At 35.4% G+C, this 23,136-nt stretch overlaps 1 protein-coding gene and 1 pseudogene across 1 annotated transcript; both read left to right on the top strand.

Annotated features, from left to right (window-relative positions):
• Positions 1 to 424: 424 nt before the first annotated feature.
• LOC129896268 (uncharacterized) lies at positions 425 to 4,034 on the top strand. The gene is made up of 2 exons (XM_055972123.1): positions 425 to 848; positions 3,948 to 4,034. The coding sequence occupies exons 1-2, from the start codon at positions 606 to 608 to the stop codon at positions 4,020 to 4,022; spliced, it is 318 nt and encodes a 105-aa protein (XP_055828098.1). The 5' UTR covers positions 425 to 605; the 3' UTR covers positions 4,023 to 4,034.
• Positions 4,035 to 5,513: 1,479 nt separating this feature from the next.
• On the top strand, positions 5,514 to 9,515 carry LOC129896246 (uncharacterized; annotated as a pseudogene).
• Positions 9,516 to 23,136: the final 13,621 nt, after the last annotated feature.

Raw genomic sequence — 23,136 nt, 5'->3', positions numbered from 1 at the left:
AAATAGCTATATCTATATATATATCAATTTTAATTAGCGACACATAAATGAATTTTAAATATTTAAAATTTAGGTATAATACATTTTAATATTGCTAATAAAAAAATAACAATTAATTAGTAAAAATTATTTTGATTCCATCACTAATGCGACCTATCCTTTTTATTATTTCAAAGTCTTTAAACGGGCTAATAAACCCGTTTCTCCTCTTAGACATGTTATAAAAGATTATGGGAAAATTACCCTTTTACACATATTAAGATGCTATATTTATTTTTATTTCCTACTATACCCAAAAATTTCCAAAATCCCTCTTTTTCCTTTCTCTCTCTCTCCCTCACTGATACATCCGCCTCCTCCTTCATCCTCGCTCTAATTTGCTCTAGTTAATTTGATCCTCTTCAACCGTTAATCAATTTCAAGGTTTCAACTAAGGTATATTTTAATCTTTCCTTATATGGAATTTCACTTCATCCTCATTCAATCTGATTTCTCCTAAAATTTGTATCTTTTGATTTCTTCTGTAAATCTTTGAAAAATCTTCTAAAATTTTTATCATTTGCTTTCTTCTGTAAATCTTTCTATTTTTGTTTCTCATACCTTCAATGATACATATGGAATCCGTTCATGGTCTCAAACAGTCCAATAAAAATCAAGGAATTCTTGTTTCACCTGGTTCTGATTCGTCTTGGGAAGGTTACGACGAGGTTAGATCCAAACATCGTAACGATCCAGCAGTGATGAATAAGCTACGTGAGAAATTGAAGTCGAAAGCTACAGTTAAACATGCACCCAAAGAAATAGACAACAAGATTGAAGGGGTTACAACACGCCCTAATCTCCCAAAGGTATGGGTTCAATTAAGTTTTTTTTTTAGAATGAAAATTTTGTGAAGGTTTTAATGATTCTGATACATATCATTTATGTATCAGATACATAATGTCTTTTTCAAATGCAATTTTTTGGAGATTTACTATTTCTGATACATCATGTTTAAGTGTTAGTTTCTGTTGTTTCAAGTTTTAATGATTATGATACATATCATTTATGTATCAGATACATAATGTCTTTTTCAAATGCAATTTTTTTGGAGATTTACTATTTCTGATACATCATGTTTAAGTGTCATTTTCTGTTGTTTCAAGTTTTAATGATTCTGATACATATCATTTATGTATCAGATACATAATGTCTTTTTCAAATGTAATTTTTTGGAGATTTACTATTTCTGATACATCATGTTTAAGTGTCAGTTTCTGTTATTTCAAGTTTTAATGATTCTGATACATCTACATTTATGTATCAGATACATAATGTCTTTTTCAAATGCAATTTTTTGGAGATTTACTATTTCTGATACATCATGTTTAAGTGTCATTTTCTGTTGTTTCAAGTTTTAATGATTCTGATACATCTACATTTATGTATCAGAATATAATATATAACTGCTTCTGATACATCTTCTGTATGTATCAGAATCTCATCTCATGCATCAGATATTTTAATGCATATGATACATCGTATTTATGTATAAAGTTCAAGTTGTATTTAACCATTTTCATATCAATGCAGGGAATAAAATACATCATCAAGAAGATCCCGTCCCACCCATTGAGATTCGGAAATATAAGAGCCAATCATACCTTATCTCAATCTTCTATCCATAAATAGCTGATGTGCATTAACTATTCTATAGCTAAAGTTATATATCAGATACATAACTTATGTATCAGCAAAAGTGAAAAAATAATTGAAATCAACTTCGGTTTGAATTGATGCTCTATTTTTTCCATTCGAGACGATGCTCTGTTTTTTGGCTTGAATCTTCATGAACATCACAGTTGCTTTTTTAAACAAATTAATCTCATTAATTAGACCAGTGATTCAATTAAATAACCAATCAAAACTTACATTAAAATATTAACCATAAATAGCTGATATGCATTAAGTATTCTACATCTAAAGTTGATGTATCAGATACATAACTTATGTATCACCAAAACTGGAAAAAAATTGAAATCGAATTTGATTTGAATTTATGCTCTGTTTTTTGGCTTGAATCTTCACGTACACAACCGTTATTTTTTAAACCAAATTAATCCCATTAATTAGATCAGTAATTGTGTAGTGACCCGTTTGGTCATTTTGAGAATGAGTCATCTCTCTTTCATAAAATACTCTATCCGGAAGAAAAAAAAATTAAATTTTTAATGGGTTATTGGACTTTTCCATAACTATGGCTATTTAATTGAGGAATGAATTTAGATAAATCATGTAGTTAATGGACTAAAGTGATAGTTTAGTTAATATACTATACCACTTGTTCAATACATATAAAAATATATTAGTGGGATTTAGCTTTTATTTAATTATTAATTCATGATTTAACTACCCTAATTTGCAAAAGAAAACAAACGTGGAGAGAACTAGAAAAAATACCTGCGGCGTGGAGAGAACCAGTTGTGTGTTTCAGGTAACCTTTAACTTCAATGTATATTACTTTGAAAAACTGTGTGCTTAATTCACTTTAGTGCTTGGGAAAAGTTATTATTATTTTTGAAAGAATTAGTGGAAAGGATGGTGTAATGATGATAAGTATGGTTAGTTATCCCCTGAACAAGAAAACAAATCTACTTTATGAATTCTAGCTATATGCCAAAAATTTCAATCTTTGCTTACCTGCAGCGATTAGGGGGAAGACAAAAAAAAAGAAGTTTAATGTTCTTTTCATTACTAGTTTTTTTTACTGTAGGGGAAAACAATACGAGGAAAATATATAACGCTATTTATAATTTACTAATTAGGTTGGTTTTGATATATTGGTATATATTTAAATATTTTAGGGTATTATATTATAGGAATATCATTAGATCTATGTTATTTGGGGAAATTGAAACTTAACCCTAGGCTTGAGATTTAGGTAATTGATTATAGATTTGGGGTGAGTTTTTGGGTTTAGGCTAGGCATATTGTAATAAGGGTGTTGCTAGTTTCGAAATCTTATGATGGTTATTTATTTAATTAGATTACGTTGATTTGGAGGCCCAACGAAAAGGGAAGGCTCAAGTCCCGGAGTGATTGCTTGATTAATTAAGGCAAGTGAATTTCTAAACCTCAGTTTAAGCTTATAGATGCTTGTATTTCCGTGTCATATATACTAGGAAGTAATGAGAATTGGACTGGATTATTGACTGTATAATTGACCTTAAAAAAATGGAGATGAGGGGTATAAAATGGTGATCTAATGACATGTATTGGTGGAATTGATATGTTGTGATTTTGGGCATGTGAAATGACCATGTTGATGTGAGATAGGAAAAATTATTGTTGTTGTCATGTTATTATCGTGAATTATATGAACATGAATTGATTGCATTGGTTCTGACATATTGTGTTGAGACTGAAAATGATATAAAACAAAAGGGGTCGGGCCACACGCTCCGTGGCAGGTATATGAAACAAAGGGGTCGGGCCACACGCTCCGTGGCAAGTATTATGAAATAAAGGGGTCGGGCCACACGCTCCGTGGCAAGATATATATGTTGAGGGGACGGGCCACACGTTCCGTGGCAGGTTACATGGACAGAAATGTCCCCCATGGGTTCCGGACTGTGATTCAGCGGATGTGTACCGATAGGACAGACATGCATCATTTCATTGCATTGCATTGCACCTTTCTGACATTTGTGAATTTGTGTTTACCCCTATATTGCTCTGTGTATGTTGAACTTGACTTGGTATGATTCATTGATGAGAATTTATGGACTGTATTACTGTTGTTATCGCACAAGTGTAGAGTTGGACTGATTTTATGCAGGTTGTAGTTAAGGAGGTTCGGTTGGGAGGACAAGAGTACTTGTATCTATTAAGCTTTGCTTAGTTTTAGTTATCCACTTGCTGAGTACCGTGTTGTTTGGTACTCACCCCTTGCTTCCACACTTGTGTAGGTTGTGAGGCCGGACTTGTTTGATCTCCTAGTGTTTCCACCACATCTGAGGCTATCATTTCGAGTGTTGAGGTAGCTGTTACATCCATCTAGCGGAAACCTCTTACTTTTTTATTATGTTTTAGTCCTACTCTAGTGACAAAGACATTGTGACTGTATTTTCTTTCGTACTTCGGTAATTTATTAGTGGCTTGTATACGTGACAACCAGTCTTGGGGGATTTTGGAGATTATTTATTTGTTTTTGACTAATTTAAACCTTATTTTATCTCAATTACTTCCGCATTTACTTTTCATTGAGTTTTAGGCTGACTTGTCTCGGTGGGTTGAGATGAGTGCCATCACACCCGAATTTGGGTCGTGACAAAGATGGTATCAGAGCCCCAGGTTCATAGGTCTCACGTGTATACAAGCCAAGTTTAAGTAGAGTCTTGCAGATCGGTACGGAGACGTCTGTACTTATCTTCGAGAGGCTATGAGGACTTTTAGGAAATTTTCCCTTTATTCTTTCACTTGTATCATGCGTGTTGTGTTGGTACTGAATTTTTGCGTGTCCCTTCTGACAGATGGCCAGGACCAGAATTACGACTAGAGGTAGAGGAAGGGAGGCACTTCCCGAGGTTGATGTTGGGACCCCAACTAGGGGTAGGGATAGAGGCCGAACTAGAGGCCGTGGTCGGGGTGTGGCGGCAGACAGAGGTCGTGCCCGAGGGGCGGCGCCAGCTAGAGGTCGTGCTAGAGAGGCTTCTCTTGAGCCACAGATTGATGGTAGAGAGGAACATGTCCCTCAAGAGTCTGCTACTGCACCATTGCTTCAGGCCACTTTGATACGAGTATTGGATGCGCTCGAAGGATTTAATCAGAGTGTGAGGGTGAATGGTACACCTGAGGGTTCTCAGACTAGAGCAGGAGCTCAGACCCCACGGCAGCATTAGATTCCAATTGTTCAGGGTCCGGTGGACCAGCCACCTACGGGCCCTAGAGCGGATGAGGATGGAGTACAGGTAGGAGGAGCCCAGGTTGCACCTGTGCTCATGTTGACTGACGACGAGCAACGCCGATATGAGAGGTTCCGAAAAATGGACCCTCCACAATTTCAGGGTGGGAAGACTGAGGATGCACACGAGTGCTTGACCATGTGTCGAGAGTTGTTGGAGACAGTAGGGTTAGCTGAGACTCATGGAGTTCGTTATACTACACTACAGTTACGTGGACCAGCCAGAGAGTGGTGGAGAGTGTATACGAGTTCCAGACTAGTTGGATCACCCCAGATGACTTGGGATGAGTTTGCTAGTGCCTTTTATGACCGTTTCATCCCCTGGAGTGTGAAGGAAGAGAGCCGATTACGGTTTGAGAATTTGAGGCAGGAAGGACTTACAGTTGCTGAATATGAGACTCGTTTCTACCAGTTGTCCAGACATGCCATAGCTGTCCTTCCTGATGAGACAGAGCGGATTCGCAGATTTGTGCGAGGACTGAACTATACTATTCGTACAGCAGTTTTTCGACCGGCCCGTGAGGGCGCCTCTTTCCAGTCCATTGTGGGTGCTGCCAAGGAGGCAGAGTTGATGGAGAGAGAGGAGTTCGGGGACCCCAAGAGGGCCCGTGCTTCTGGTCAGTTTTCGGGTACCTCATCTGGAGGTAGAGGGTCCTATAGAGGAGGTGGTTCCTTTCAGCGTAGAGGACCAGTTCATGCATTTATGCCAGCTTCTGAGGATGGTCAGACACCTCGTGGGTCCTACAGTACAGGTCAGAGTTACCAGGGGTCACAACAGAGGCCGATGAGCCAGAGTAGTTATACAAGTTCTGCAGGTTCATCGCAGAGGTTTTCGCACGGGAGAGTATGTTATACTTGTGGTGATCCAAATCATCTTTCATGGCAGTGTACATCTCAGGGTCGAGGAGGAACCCAGCCTAGTTCTTCAGTTTCAATTAGAGGACCAGCGCCGTCGGTCAGAGGTCGAGGTAGAGCCCAGACTAGTAGAGGTGGTCACACTCTTGGTAGGGGTGCTAGTGGTGCTATAGTCCCTCAGGGAGGAGGTAGAGGTGTTGGGCAGGTCGGAGGTGGTAGGGGAGCTCAGTGTTATGCTTTTCCAAGGAGACCCGAGGCTGAGGCTTCCAACGCCGTTATCACAGGTATTGTCCCAGTCTGTCATCGACCTGCATCTGTATTATTTGATCCAGGATCTACATTTTCTTATGTGTCAGCCTATTTTGCATCTAACTTTGATTTGACATGTGATCGTATGTCCGTGCCCGTTCATGTTTCTACACCCGTGGGTGAACCCTTAGTGGTGGATCGAGTATATCGATCATGTCTTATTTCCTTGGCCGGGTATGATACTTGGGTAGATATGATTATTCTAGGGATGGTAGATTTTGATGTGATATTGGGTATGAATTGGCTTTCTCCCCATCGTGCTATTCTCGATTGTTAAGCTAAAACTGTTACCTTAGCGATACCTGGTGCCCCGAGGATTGAGTGGAAGGGTACTAGTGGCTCCTATCCCGGTAAGGTTATCTCATATATTCGTGCTCAGAGGTTAATTGATAGAGGGTGTATGTCTTATTTGGCCTTTATTCGGGATACCAGTATTGAGTCACCTCCTATAGATACTGTTCCAGTGGTTAAGGAGTTTTCTGATGTATTTCCTACTGATCTTCCTGGTATTCCTTCGGATAGGGATATTGATTTTGCTATTGACTTAGAGCCTGGCACTAAACCCATTTCTATTCCTCCATATCGCATGGCTCCAATTGAATTGAAAGAGTTGAAGGATCAGTTGCAAGACTTGTTGAGTAAGGGGTTTATTCGCCCTAGTGTGTCTCCTTGGGGTGCACCGGTTCTGTTTGTAAAGAAGAAGGATGGGACTATGAGGATGTGTATCGATTACAGGCAGTTGAACAAGGTAACTATTAAAAATAAATATCCTCTTCCCCGTATTGATGATTTATTTGATCAGCTACAGAGAGCGGCATTGTTTTCCAAAATAGACTTGAGGTCCGATTATCATCAGTTGAAGATTAGGGCATCAGATATTCCTAAGACAGCTTTTCGGACTCGTTATGGTCACTACGAGTTTTTGGTGATGTCATTTGGGTTGACGAATGCCCCCGCAGCATTCATGGAGTTGATGAATGGAGTGTTCCGCCCGTACTTAGATTCTTTTGTGATAGTATTCATTGATGACATCCTGGTGTATTCCAAGACTGAGGCAGATCATATCCGCCATTTGAGGTTGGTACTTCAGAAATTGAGGGAAGAAAAGTTGTATGCAAAGTTCTCCAAGTGTGAATTTTGGCTTGATTCTGTTATATTTTTAGGACACGTGGTGTCCAAAGAGGGGATTAGAGTGGATCCAGCTAAGATTGAGGCAGTTAGAGGTTGGACAAGGCCTACTTCTCCTACTGAGATTCGTAGTTTTGTGGGTTTAGCCGGTTATTATAGACGGTTCGTGCAGGGCTTCTCCACTATTGCAGCTCCATTGACTAGATTGACTCAAAAAGCTGTGGATTTTCATTGGTCCGACGAGTGTGAAGCAAGCTTTCAAAAGCTTAAGACTTTATTGACTTCGGCTCCTGTTTTTACACTACCCGAGGAAGGTGTGGGATTTACTGTATATTGTGATGCTTCCGGTGTTGGTTTAGGTGGAGTGTTGATGCAAAAGGGGAAAGTGGTTGCCTATGCATCGAGACAGTTGAAGGCCCATGAGAAAAACTATCCTACTCATGATTTGGAGTTAGCGGCTGTGGTTTTCGTGCTTAAGTTATGGCGTCATTACCTATACGGTGTGCATTGCGAGGTCTTCACCGATCATAGGAGTCTTCAGTATATATTCAGTCAGAGGGATCTGAACTTAAGGCAACGTAGATGGCTCGAGTTACTGAAGGACTATGACATGACTATTTTGTACCACCCAGGAAAAGCCAATGTGGTGGCGGATGCCTTGAGTAGGAAGTCCTCTAGTATGGGGAGTCTTGCCGCGATCCGAGTTGAGGAGCGACCATTAGCTAGAGATGTTCAGAGGCTAGCTAATAGCCTTGTCCGGTTGCAGATTTCAGAGGATGGTGGTGTTCTTGCCTTTATGGAGGCACGTTCTTCCTTGATTGACCAGATTCGGGAGAGACAGTTTCAGGATGAGAAGTTATGTATCATTCGAGACAAGGTATTAAGAGGTGAAGCTAAGGAGGCGATACTTGATTCGGAAGGTGTATTGAGGATTGACGGCAGAATTTGTGTGCCTAAGGTGGGTGACCTGACTAGATTGATTTTGGAAGAGGCTCATTGTTCAAGGTATTCCATCCATCCGGGAGCGGCCAAGATGTATCATGATCTGTGCCAGCACTATTGGTGGTGTGGGATGAAGAAGGACATCGCAGAGTTCGTATCCAAGTGTTTGACTTGCCAGCAGGTAAAGTGTGAGCACCAACGGCCTGGGGGTGTGAGTCAGAGGATGCCTATTCCCACTTGGAAGTGGGAAATGATCACCATGGACTTCATTGTGGGTTTACCTCCCACCGTGGGTGGCTACGACTCTATATGGGTGGTGGTTGACAGACTAACCAAGTCTGCCCATTTTATTCCAGTCAAGGTAAGGTACACGGCGGATAAACTAGCCCAATTGTATATTAGTCAGATCGTTCGGCTTCATGGTGTCCCAGTATCCATCATTTCGGATCGAGGTTCAGTATTTACTTCGCACTTTTGGCAGTCATTACAGCATGGTTTGGGCACTAGACTTGATATGAGTACTGCTTTTCACCCACAGACTGATGGTCAGTCCGAGCGGACGATCCAAGTGTTGGAGGATATGCTCCGAGCTTGTGTTATTGATTTTGGTGCTAGATGGGATCAGCACTTGCCCCTAGCGGAGTTTGCCTACAACAACATTTATCACTCCAGTATCCAGATGGCTCCATTTGAGGCTTTGTATGGTAGGCGGTGTCGATCTCCTATTGGCTGGTTTGACTTAGCTGAGATGGACTCCTTAGACACAGACTTGCTTAGAGATGCAATAGAGCAAGTTCGTAGAATTTAGGGTAGACTCTTGACAGCCTAGAGTAGGCAGAAGAGTTATGCAGACCGAAGAGTTCGACCATTGGAGTTCATGGTGGGCGATCATATTTGGCTTCGAGTGTCGCCCATGAAAGGCGTGATGCGGTTCGGGAGAAAGGGCAAGCTCAGCCCTCGATTCATTGGCCCATTTGAGATTTTGGCACGAATTGGAGAGGTGGCTTATAGATTGGCCTTGCCACCTAGCTTATCAGCTGTGCATAACGTGTTTCATGTTTCCATGCTTCGGAAGTATGTTCCAGATGAGTCTCATGTGTTGTCACTCGATTCAGTGGAGTTGGGTCCAGACCTGACATTTTAGGAGGAGCCGATAGCTATTCTAGATAGGCAAGTTCGTAAGCTTAGAACCAAGGAGATAGCTTCAGTGAAGGTACAATGGAAGCACCGTTCAGTCAGAGAAGCGACTTGGGAAACAGAGGCTGATATGCGCGCTAGATATCCCCAGCTTTTCGAAGCTTCAGGTACTTTCTTTTACTTTATGTTCGAGGACGAACATGATTTTTTGTGGTGGATAATGTAATGACCCGTTTGGTCATTTTGAGAATGAGTCATCTCTCTTTCATAAAATACTCTATCCGGAAGAAAAAAAAATTAAATTTTTAATGGGTTATTGGACTTTTCCATAACTATGGCTATTTAATTGAGGAATGAATTTAGATAAATCATGTAGTTAATGGACTAAAGTGATAGTTTAGTTAATATACTATACCACTTGTTCAATACATATAAAAATATATTAGTGGGATTTAGCTTTTATTTAATTATTAATTCATGATTTAACTACCCTAATTTGCAAAAGAAAACAAACGTGGAGAGAACTAGAAAAAATACCTGCGGCGTGGAGAGAACCAGTTGTGTGTTTCAGGTAACCTTTAACTTCAATGTATATTACTTTGAAAAACTGTGTGCTTAATTCACTTTAGTGCTTGGGAAAAGTTATTATTATTTTTAAAAGAATTAGTGGAAAGGATGGTGTAATGATGATAAGTATGGTTAGTTATCCCCTGAACAAGAAAACAAATCTACTTTATGAATTCTAGCTATATGCCAAAAATTTCAATCTTTGCTTACCTGCAGCGATTAGGGGAAAGACAAAAAAAAAGAAGTTTAATGTTCTTTTCATTACTAGTTTTTTTTACTGTAGGGGAAAACAATACGAGGAAAATATATAACGCTATTTATAATTTACTAATTAGGTTGGTTTTGATATATTGGTATATATTTAAATATTTTAGGGTATTATATTATAGGAATATCATTAGATCTATGTTATTTGGGGAAATTGAAACTTAACCCTAGGCTTGAGATTTAGGTAATTGATTATAGATTTGGGGTGAGCTTTTGGGTTTAGGCTAGGCATATTGTAATAAGGGTGTTGCTAGTTTCGAAATCTTATGATGGTTATTTATTTAATTAGATTACGTTGATTTGGAGGCCCAACGAAAAGGGAAGACTCAAGTCCCGGAGTGATTGCTTGATTAATTAAGGCAAGTGAATTTCTAAACCTCAGTTTAAGCTTATAGATGCTTGTATTTCCGTGTCATATATACTAGGAAGTAATGAGAATTGGACTGGATTATTGACTGTATAATTGACCTTAAAAAAATGGAGATGAGGGGTATAAAATGGTGATCTAATGACATGTATTGGTGGAATTGATATGTTGTGATTTTGGGCATGTGAAATGACCATGTTGATGTGAGATAGGAAAAATTATTGTTGTTGTCATGTTATTATCGTGAATTATATGAACATGAATTGATTGCATTGGTTCTGACATATTGTGTTGAGACTGAAAATGATATAAAACAAAAGGGGTCAGGCCACACGCTCCGTGGCAGGTATATGAAACAAAGGGGTCGGGCCACACGCTCCGTGGCAAGTATTATGAAATAAAGGGGTCGGGCCACACGCTCCGTGGCAAGATATATATGTTGAGGGGACGGGCCACACGTTCCGTGGCAGGTTACATGGACAGAAATGTCCCCCATGGGTTCCGGACTGTGATTCAGCGGATGTGTACCGATAGGACAGACATGCATCATTTCATTGCATTGCATTGCACCTTTCTGACATTTGTGAATTTGTGTTTACCCCTATATTGCTCTGTGTATGTTGAACTTGACTTGGTATGATTCATTGATGAGAATTTATGGACTGTATTACTGTTGTTATCGCACAAGTGTAGAGTTGGACTGATTTTATGCAGGTTGTAGTTAAGGAGGTTCGGTTGGGAGGACAAGAGTACTTGTATCTATTAAGCTTTGCTTAGTTTTAGTTATCCACTTGCTGAGTACCGTGTTGTTTGGTACTCACCCCTTGCTTCCACACTTGTGTAGGTTGTGAGGCCGGACTTGTTTGATCTCCTAGTGTTTCCACCACATCTGAGGTTATCATTTCGAGTGTTGAGGTAGCTGTTACATCCATCTAGCGGAAACCTCTTACTTTTTTATTATGTTTTAGTCCTACTCTAGTGACAAAGACATTGTGACTGTATTTTCTTTCGTACTTCGATAATTTATTAGTGGCTTGTATACGTGACAACCAGTCTTGGGGGATTTTGGAGATTATTTATTTGTTTTTGACTAATTTAAACCTTATTTTATCTCAATTACTTCCGCATTTACTTTTCATTGAGTTTTAGGCTGACTTGTCTCGGTGGGTTGAGATGAGTGCCATCACACCCGAATTTGGGTCGTGACAAATTGATTTAAAGAACCAATCATACCTTATATTAAGATACTATCCATAAATAGATGATCTTCATTAATTACTCTATAGATAATTGATGTATCAGATACATCACTAATGTATCAGAAAAGTTGGAAAAAAGGGGGAAATCGGGTAATTTTGGTACAATGAGAGATGTATAGTAATTAGACTTTTTCATTATGGGATTTAGGTAAAGTTTACAAAGATTATAGCATCACATTATGATGCATTCCTTTGAGTGAACTCAAAGCAACAAAATTTATTGTCGGTCAAGTTTCAACTTTTTATGAATTTCTTTCTAATATATGATATATTAATTGTGTTAAATTACATTTTTTTTCAATTTATTTTCTCTAAGTAAGTCCAATAAATTTAAAAGTGTAAAAAGATATATCATATTTTAGCTACGTAGTGTTATGGAATCAAGGAAACAAAAGACAAAAAATAGACTGAATATGTCACTATCCAAAATGGGAAGTCCAATAAATTTAAAAACTGTAAAAAGATATATCATATTTTAGCTACGTAGTGTTATGGAATCAAAGAAACAAAAGACAAAAAATAGACTGAATATGTCACGATCCAAAATGGGTCATTAGTGACACCCACACTTAACCTCTTATGTGGGAGAACCAACGATACAAACCCTAACTTATAAAATATAACAATAATGCGGAATCTCAACTTATAAAAGTAAGAACTAACAAAATTACTAAAGTTTATTACATACGTTCCCCAAAATCTGAAAGTCATCACTTCAAGGACATCTAATTCTAAAATACTAAGTTTGAAAATATCAAACACCAGAATAAATAAATAACTTAATATGTCCGAAAACTAAGGACATCATGCCATATCCGAGAGAATTCAACACTAGTAGAAGGAATGGCTCACCCTAGAACTTGATGTGCTGGACTGAGGTCGAGTCGAAGTCGATAGAACACCCGCTGCACTCCACAAAATAAAATAAAGAAAAATACAAGTAGGGATCAGTAAAGGACAATATGTACTGAGTAGGTATCATCGATCGACTCAAAATAGAAATCAATATGCATAAACTTATAGCGGAAAATCAATCATAGCACTTAACAGGTGGCAACCAACAAGATCAAGATCAAGTAAGAATACAATGAACCAATACACAATCGGTCAACAATATCAAAAGTATATGTGAGGACTCAGGCCTCCACACTATGATCTTTTGAGAAATGAGTTATTTGAGCTTTGGTAGTATTAAATCATTTAAATATGTTATTATTTAATATTATCATGTCAAAATGTGACACCCGATCCAATAATATTGTGTCGGAACTGTAACACCCCCTAAAACGTTGTATGTGGTGTTTCAATTCTCAACGAAAATGATACAGCTTCTTTTTTTTGGCCATATATTTTCATAAAATAGTCCAAATTAGGTGATTCAAATTTCTAAATAACCCCAACGGCATTAACTATAATTTTCATGAAGACCATATCTTAAGATTCAGAGGATACGTAGACCAAATAAATTAATTTTTGCAAGACATGGTGCTGTGATGAAATGGAGTATTTGTAGAAGAAAAATCATATATCACAGTAGGATTCTCCAAATCGGTTGATTCATAAACGACATGAAAGTATACTTCTAGATCTACAATTTATATGAAGACACCAAATCTTAATTAGAAAGTTATCTTGTTCAAACGCATCTCCAAAAAAAGGCATTTCGTTAAAAGAAAGTTCATCTCACCAATCATGAAAATATCTAGATCCATTTGATATCACCCATGACATCAATAGTCCTCCATTTGACATCATCCATAAGATCACAATCCTCCACTGAATTTTTAAGATCATCCTTTGTAATTATTTTTATTTATTGTTAGGTCCCTCCTCCACACCTATAAATACCCACCTTATTTCCTCATTTTATTCATCAAGCTTTCTCAAGCAACTCTTCTCTCTATACACTTCTTTACTCATTCTCAAATATAGTTTTAGTTTTAAATAGTGTAGAAATTCTATTCCGGTGATTCTTATACTCAAGGTAGTACACAAACGCTCCGGCGAGGAGAAAAAGGCTAGGGGTTCAAGAGTGGTCATTGAGTTCTTCAATTCGGAGTAAAGCTTCGAATTCCAGGTATGTAAGGCTATTCATAGCATTGGATTGAGTTCGTCAATGCGCCCAATAGTTGAATTCATCATAATGAAGTTATAGTTGAGTTTTACCCAAATCTTGAATTCTAAATGAATTAATTCTTCTTCTATTGTGAATTAGTTTGTGATTTGTTTTTTTTAGTTGGAATTGAAGTGTTTTTTGAAGTTATAATGTTATTAACATTGTTAGTTTGGATATTTAATTGTGAATTAGTGAATGAAGATTTTTTCGTTTTAGTTGAATTAGGTTTTTTAAATTAGATTGTAAATTTGGGTATTTTTTTAGTTTGAATTGAAGTGTTGTTGAAGTTAAAAGTTAGATTTAAGAAGTAACAATAGAAGTTAATTAGAAGTTAGACTTTATGTACCTAGTAGCCAAGGTACAATATGGTCATTGCGACCACTTTTGAAAGAAAAGCGAGCGTCAGACTGTCTAGTAGGCTAAAGAAAGTTAGGGGTGATCGGGCACCTTTGAGTTGGATGTTGCCTCATATATTTGAAGAATTATGCCGATATTGGAATACCGAAGAATTCAAGGCTTTGTCCGAACAAGAAAGAAAAGGAAGAGCCAGCTTAAAGGGTGGCTCGTTGCACACCGAAGGTGCAAAGAGTGTGGGTACGATTGAAAGAGAGATAGTAAGGTTTCTAAATTTTAAGTTTAAATTCATTTTTCTTTAATAAATTATTTGACAAAATATTATTTCATTAATTATAATTTTTTTTAGGAAAAAGAATTGGGATGCACTCCCTATCGTCATGAAGTCTTTAAAAAGACTCATGTGAAGAAAATGACTAATGTGTCGGATCCGGATGAGTGAGTGGAGGAAAGAGCTGAAAGAGCCTATGTAAGTTATTTAACATAATGTATAATATATTTTGATTCTAACTTTTATTTTTAATACATACATATATATATATATATATATATATATATTGATTATAACATCTATTTTTTAATATGCAGCAAGATTATGAGCAGTACATACGTGATATGGGAGATTCGATCCAGCTAACGCCTGAAGTGTCCACTCAAATTTGGATAGAAAAAGTGGTTGGAGGCAGCCACACGGGCCGAATATATGAAATGGGCAATAGAAATAATGTACGACGACTCCAATCAGGTTTAAAAGGTATTGGATCGTCGAGTTAAGCCGAGGCCATTGACGGGGTTCAGATAGCTGTAATGTCTCAGCAAATTGCAGAACTTACACGCGCATTGGCAGAATATTAGAAAAAGGGTTGAGGAGATAAAACATATGAATGAACAAGTTGAGCAAATTAAAGAACAAGTACTCAACCTCGCCCGTCAGCCTCCGCCCCGTTGTTCAAGAGGGTCCACTCTAAATCCGACGGTAGTGATGAATACATAACAAATAGTCTTTAGGTTCCCTATGTTAGTTTATAAAATTTTGAAAATTTTTGTTAACTTTGAAACACCTTAAATCGTTCTAAATTATAACTGTATTCGTTTTAAGTGTTTAATTATGTTTATTATTATGTATTTTGTGTATTTTGTTTGTTATTTGTGTTTGAATGGGCTGAATTGCTATGAAATTAATTGAATTTTGATTGCAGGTAGGCAGCAGAAACTGCAGGTTTCGGCTATCAAAAATTTTCAGAAAGGCGACAGACTTGGACTCTATGTCCTTCGCTTTTCTGGAAATTTTTATGAACACCAAGTACAAAAGCGATGGATGGCGACCATTTATCCGTCGCTTTATATTAAATATTTACTTTTTAAAAAAAATAAAAAGACGAAGTCCGTCATTTTTTATATATATATTTTTAATTAAAAAATTTAGGGGCGATGCAGTCTGTCACTTTTTACGATCCTATCAATCGCTTTTTTAAAAGAGTCAAGCAAAAAGCGACGGAATTGACTACATCGCTTTTCCGTCGAGTTTGACCAAAAAACAATTTTTTTTACGTTTTTTTTCACCTATTTTTAGTAGTGTTTGCCAATAATTCAGCAGTATAGAAGTCAAATGACATTTGTATAGTCATATCAAATTCAAAACCCCATAATTTTTATTAGAGCTTTCAAAATGAGCTGGCCCAACCCCAACCCAACCTAATCCTAAAGGGCTAGCGAGTTAAATGGATTAGGACAGACTGACCCTTTTAACTAAATGGCCTATAAAATAGCTGTACAAACCACCCCAAGCGAGTTACGGGTTGAGACGGATTGACCCTTCAATCAAAAAATGGACAACATTGGCCTTTTAGAAAGACTATTGAACATTGATCAATACCACACTAATAAAAATTCACATGTCCATTAGTTCCATACACTTTAGTGGAATACTTACAAAACAGTAGAACATGCAAGATACAACAGACAACAATCATAAGATTCATCATAAACAACATACACTACATGATCATTTTTCATAAACTAGACAAAAAAGGAGAAACGAGAAATTAGGCATAAAATACAAAAGTAAAAGAAGTAAAAAATTCATAGTTATAATAATTTCAATTGTCTAGTTGCTAAAGATTTGGCAAAAATAAAACACTACTTCAAATATATATAATAAATATTTTTAAAATTCATAACCCACGGGCTGGCCTCTGAAGCTCGCGGATTGAGCTCATGAGACTGGCAAGCCAAATGAGGCTGGGCTAAAAAGTCTCGTTCCTAAATGGGCCCAAATTTTTAACCCAACCCCATTTAATTCAAGAGTTGGATTGGGCCGACATCACGGGCCAAACCCATTTTAACAGCTCTAAATTTTAGTAGGGGAATTTTTGCATATACCCACTCAAAAATATCTTAATTATGCTCCATAACTATAGTTCGCTAATTACAATTTGTACTATAGTTATAGTAGTGTTTGTATAATTCGCGTATTATTTGTATACGTTTGTATAATTCGATATACAATTCGCATTTTTTGTATAACGTTTGTATATTTCACTATATAGTTCATGCACAACATTTGTATAATTCGCTATACAATTTGTAATGTTTGTATATTTCACTATACAATTCCATTTATGCACAACCTTTGTATAAATCGCACAAACTATACAAAACTCAACTGTATAATCGCGTGAATTATACAAAACTCAAACTGTAATTGCAATTAAATATTTACTGCGAGCCATAACTAATTTAAACTATAGCTATATTAACTAATTAACTAATATATATTTACTTATTCACATATTTTTTCCTTTTTACTATATTTCGGCTACACTATGGAAAGGCCATCATCTTTTATTAAATTTCAGCTTATTCAACAATCCACATGTTAGTTAGTTCCAAGATAGGGAACCACGTGTTGGGGCGGAGGTAGAAATCCAATTACCTAGTGAATTTTATAGCTTTTGCTTAAATATTGTGTTTATATTTAGAAAATTTAAAAATTAATTATTAACATTTAAAAATATCATTTTAAAATTTAAAATTTATAAAGTTGAAATTATGGTCTCACCTCTAATAGTCAACGGTCATGTCATACCAAAATTAATTGATCTAACTACTAAATGTGCAACATGTGTTGGTAAAGTGAATAACTAAACAACAACAAAAAAAAAAAAGAATGTGTTGATTATTGACCATGCATCGGTCAGCCTAGATTTCTATTGTGTTGGTTACTATAACTTAGATATGCATACATAAGTAAACATAACACAATATACGATCTACTATTATTATATAGTGTATATAAATACTTAGCGTTACACACTTTATTAACAAACACAAACCAACAATATTTTCTTAATTATATACCGTTTATACAACTGAATATATACACATATATCAACAAATACTAATATACGAAACTCCATTAATACCATTTCTCTTAATTGAAAGTTGAAGGAAATATGTTGAGTGGCCTTGGAACCTTCTTTTTTGTCACTATGTTTGGAATTACAGTATGGAAAGCCTATGATCTTTTATTAATTTCGGCTTTTTATATGCACGTGCACTTGGTTTTTTTTTGGTGAAAGTTAAAATCTCTAAAGTAACCTTCTCCGTGTCATATTAGTTTTCATGTAAACTAAAAATATATGTTCTAAAATAATTATCAATTTAAACAATCAAGATAGAATTAATTATCTTTTTCTAATTTTACTCTTAATATTAATTATTCTAGAATTAATAGGCACGTAAATAGATAAAGATTAAAGAATTAATAAGGGGTATATTAATCAAATAACACTCCTAATTAATGTTTTCTAAAGATGTTGTGCAAAACCTTATCATGACAACTAAAAAGGGACGGAGAGAATAGTATTATTATGTTATACTAATACAAACATTTTTTTGGTTATATGAACTTTACCTTATTAATGAGAGTTGGATTCTGAACCATGTAAACCCCTCCCACATTTTCCCTTCCCCTACCCCCATTTTTTTTCTCCAAAAGAACACATAGTACGTAAGTTCTGAACTAAACAATGACCAAGAACTGTAGCCGTTTTGCAAGAACAAAAAGTAGAGGACAGTTTCCCGTGTATAATATAATGTGTAACCAGTTATAATTATACAAACATAATATTTAGTTATATTTGTTGTGTTGTTCTCCTTGGCTTATTATGCCTTATGATATGCACAATTAAATAACAAACACAAACCTAAAGGCTACATTTTATACCGTTACTATAACGTAACTTAGATATACATACGTAAACAAACAGTACTATTATTATATAGTAATTTATATATTTAGCGATACACACTTTATAAACAAATAGAAACCTACAATATTTTCTTAATATACCGTGTATACAATTGAATATGCATACCTATATCAAAATACTTATAAACGATCTGCACCATTAATATGTCGTATATAATTACCTATATATATTTATGCACACATACCTATTTATGCATACCCAAAAATGAAGGGCATCGATGTCAGCTGAAGTCAAATTAAATGACATATTTATATTTATATCGTTTAAAAATAAAAGATACTTTGAAAAATCTTTCAATATTTTTTAAATTTTGCTCCCAATAAAAAACATTATATAAATTGGAATAAAGGAAATATTCAATAGGAATAACATAACAACTATATATTATATTTATTATTTTTCTTAACGAATGAAAGATTAAAACGACAGATTCACGATTCCGACCCGCCGTGATTTGCATCCACACTAATCCTTCTGTGGGAGAACCATTTTCAACAGCCCACAATCAATAATCGTGAAGTATAGTAAGTTTAAAGATTTCAAAATAGGTTTAAATCGAGAATAAATGTTGAGTTCCCATAAACTCAAAAACCATCTACTTATCAACCCAAAATATGCGAAAGTAAGCACACCATAAGAACTGAAAGTTATCGTACCAAAACTCTAAAAATGAACAAGTCAAAAAAAAGGGAAATACAACCCCAAAAGAATTCATAATGAAAATAACAATGTTTGAACATCTGAGTTCCGGACGAGGGACTAAGACAAATGAAAAAGTCCACGACAGCATGACAGAATAGCCCACCCTTGGACTTGAACAAGATTTCTACTCCTCTAAGCGAGGTCTCTCCACAACTAGCTGAATATACCCTATACTAAACAAAGACAGAGCAAGTATAGTATCAATACACAAAATCAATAGTGTACAGGTAGGATCACGTGGTTAGCCAGTAAGCGGATCATAGACAAGTAAACTCGATATATAATAAGTTAACCATTCCAACCCAATCCAATACACAACAAGATCACAATTCATCAAAGTCCATATCATGCAATTTCACATAAGTGTCCTCTCATTGTACCTATAAACACTCAAGTTGTGGTAAAACGTGACACCTGGTCCAAGGTTTGTATCGGAATGTGACACCCGCTCCAAATATGTGTCAGAACGTGACACACAATTCAATTTATATGTCGAAATGTGACACCCGATCCCAACATACCAACAAACAGAATTTCATTCATTAATCATCATTATATTACCAAGAATAGGTTCATCACAAAACAGGCCAGCAAGTGACCATTTCAAATATAATCTAACATGTTTCTCTATTCATATACATATACGCATATCGTGAAGCAATTTAACAAGTATATAAAATACATATGGGAAACAAAACCATCACCTACCTCAAATTCAAGCTTCAACAGCCTTACATTGCAAGAGCCTTCCCTTTCCGGATCATTTCTTTCATTCTTGGTCTAAAAGAAGTGAATACATATAAATGATCAACACAATGGCCTAACTATCATGAAAAATAACACAATTCTCATACTAGGCCAAACCTATGATCCTAACCCCACCCTAAGGCTATTTTCCACATTAGTTTTCAGTTCAAACCCTCCCCCTAATGATTACCAACCATAATTTCTAGGTTCTAGGAATCAAAGAATGAATTTAGGGAGTAAAATCCTTACCTTAAGCGTGGAAATCTGTGGAAAATTGATGAAATTCACCCTACGTCGCCTCCTGAAGTCTTAGGAACTGGTTTTGCAGAAAAGACTATTTCTGGAGTTTTTCCCCAACTTAAATTGCGACTATTCTACTATGGAGGCCTCGCTCTTACGGGTTGCACAGAAATAGAGAGTTTGGAGTTTGAGCTCTAAGCCATCATTTCACAACACACCCCCTTCCCAAGACGTATTAAAATATATCATTCACTCCAAATTCGATTCCGGGAGTTTTACTCGCCCGAATGCGATTCCGCGAAGTCGAAAATGCTCTGTATCGCCTTGGATATCAGTTTATCCAATTAAATCAGAGATTCGATCTCCCACCATTCAAAACATCACCCTAGACCTCACCTAATTCAGAATTCGTCCAAATCTGGCCTAGGCTACATTTTTTCGAAATTACTACTCGAAGTTTTTCCACCGAAAATCCTTCCCCATTGGCCTATTCGTAACTATGGGGATAGATTGTTACAGACAATTAAAAATAAAATGGAGAAAACGGAACTAATTATTTCATCTGTAGTCATTGTGGGACTTTTTAACATCATGTAACACAGAATAATCTATACTATATTAAAAACACGAAGGTCCTTAGATAATGTTGTTTGAATTTTTTACCTTTTATTAAAAAATTCTGTTTTAAACAAAATCTTCTTTTCACCATTTTTAAAAAATTATTATTTAATTATAAAATTGCATTTATATATTAACCCCAGAATATATATAGGGTGAAAAAGGAAAACATTGTGTACAAAAATAGAAACTCCTACTTAGGTTAAGAAATCAAATATGCATAAAAAACTAATGCTGTATCCTAATTAACGTGAGAAGGAGGGGAAATATACTACCTAAAATAGAAATCCTAACTAATATTGGATCCTAATTAACGTGAGTAGAGGAAGAAATGTATTACTTTAAATAATTTTATTCCTTCTTAAAATTAAAACTGAATAAAATATATAAAAATTTCATGTTAGAATCTACTTCTCACATTTAGAATATTCTTAGAATTATTTAACTTCAATTTACATAACACAAATTTTCATGTACCCTTCTAATTATTTATATATATGTCAATTATTGTCAATTTCTTTTCATGTACTTTCATCCAAGTTTTTTGAAAATTTTCTACTAATTGTGAGTTAATCTATTCTTATTAGTTGAAATTGTTGTTCAACGGTTCTTTGATGACTAGGTCCATGCCTTTTACGTTTGATCTCAAAACTTTATTTTCACAAGGAAGAAAACAAAATTAATTCTTTTTTGAAATTATATTGTTTAAAAGATGGAGTAGATAATTTACTTTATCATGAAAAAGATTGTGTGATTTATTTTTTTATCAACATTTGAGAGATCTACTTCTTGAAAACAAAACTTACTGAAAAATGATTTTATATATACATTACGTATAATGTAAAGCCTCCCGGTAAATAACTTTCAGTTTTCTTTTGTTGCATTTTTAAGGTTGGCATCTGCATTACCAATTATCTTTTATGTTATTGTTAATTTGTAACAAGTAATTATGTTATATTATTGTGGTCGTGTATAATGTAATTTATTTTCATGTACCTTACTGTTTAGAGTATATTGTAGAATCAAATATAGAACTAATTTTAATTTGACAAACATGAAAATAACAATTTATCAAATTACTTTTGTAGTGAATTATTTACCTTTTTATAATAACCATCTTTCGTTTTGATGATATAATAATTAATTATTTTGTAGAAATATAATCTTTGAGATTATTAATAGATCTAGAATTTTTAAACTTTAATACACTATGTAACAAAGAATAATATATGAATATAGGGCTGTTGAGTATTGATGAGGAACTTTGTGTCATTGAGTATTAACATACCCATAGAATTTTTTCTATCATACCATAATTCATGTTAATGAAAGTTTCACCCAGAAAAACTGTAAAATTAGATTTTGTGTATAATTTACATTCTAAAAATTAGCTCAAAAATAAAGAATTATTCAAATTTTATAAGGAGACCATACACCCATTTTATTAATCATCCATAGGCTTTTTCTTTCAACAAATTCGAAAAAAATTATATGTTATGTATGCAAAAAGTAGTAAGGTCATTAAGTTGTAGCTAGATTAAACAATTAATAAGCGTTCATTATGAAGAGTCAGTACGCAATTGATAATTAAATTTTTTTCGTCACTAATTAGCAAAGTCCAATAACATTGACTTCTTCGATAAATTTATCATAAGTCCCCCCCTAACCCCACCCCAACCCCAACGTAACCCAACCAAAAATCAAGAAACTCAGGTGTCTTAATTTGATTTAATTTGAAGTAATTGTTTATCTCAATTTATGTGAGAAATTCAATTGTACGAGAATTATAGCCATTAGATTTCAATATAATTTTTTTTCTATTTACAAGCAATTTGTCGATGAATTAATGATGAAGTTCATAATTTAATTTAATTTTTCTCTGTAATATTTGTTATCAGATAAGCTTTGATCATGCGCAAAGCGCGTACATCAAGACTAGTCTTGTACAAATGTATGGAAAACTCTAGTAGCTTATCCCCTCCCCCAAACAATGGTAGCAGTCCCTCAGCATTGCCACTCTGCGCATATTAAGTAATATGATTATCTTGTTAACCAAAAAAAAAAAAAAACGGAATAATCTTAGGTTTTGTTGAAAGGTGACGGGAACGAAACCGTTGACGTCAAGTCTCCTTTTTGAAATTGGAGAAAGTAATGAAGATAAAAATGGACAGGTTGAGTTATGATTCAACTTTTAGTACATTTTTTTTTGTCTCAATCTATATTGATATGCCCAAATTCATCCCAATCGATCATTTGACAGACATGATGTGTCTCCATATTGATCCTTGCTGGTAACTAGTAAGTAGTTAAAT

The sequence above is a fragment of the Solanum dulcamara genome, chromosome 7 (genome assembly GCF_947179165.1).
Source record: "Solanum dulcamara chromosome 7, daSolDulc1.2, whole genome shotgun sequence".
Classification (NCBI taxonomy): Eukaryota; Viridiplantae; Streptophyta; class Magnoliopsida; order Solanales; family Solanaceae; genus Solanum; species Solanum dulcamara.
The sequence above is the reverse complement of the archived record's forward strand: the minus strand, read 5'-3'. Positions and strand labels throughout refer to the sequence as shown.

What these genes read in the sequence shown, in the direction of transcription:
- LOC129896268 (XM_055972123.1), top strand. Translation starts at nt 606, where the DNA reads ATGATACATATGGAATCCGTTCATGGTCTCAAACAGTCCAATAAAAAT. An exon ending in CACGCCCTAATCTCCCAAAG is followed by an intron (nt 849 to 3,947) that starts GTATGGGTTCAA and finishes ACACTTGTGTAG; the next exon opens with GTTGTGAGGCCGGACTTGTT.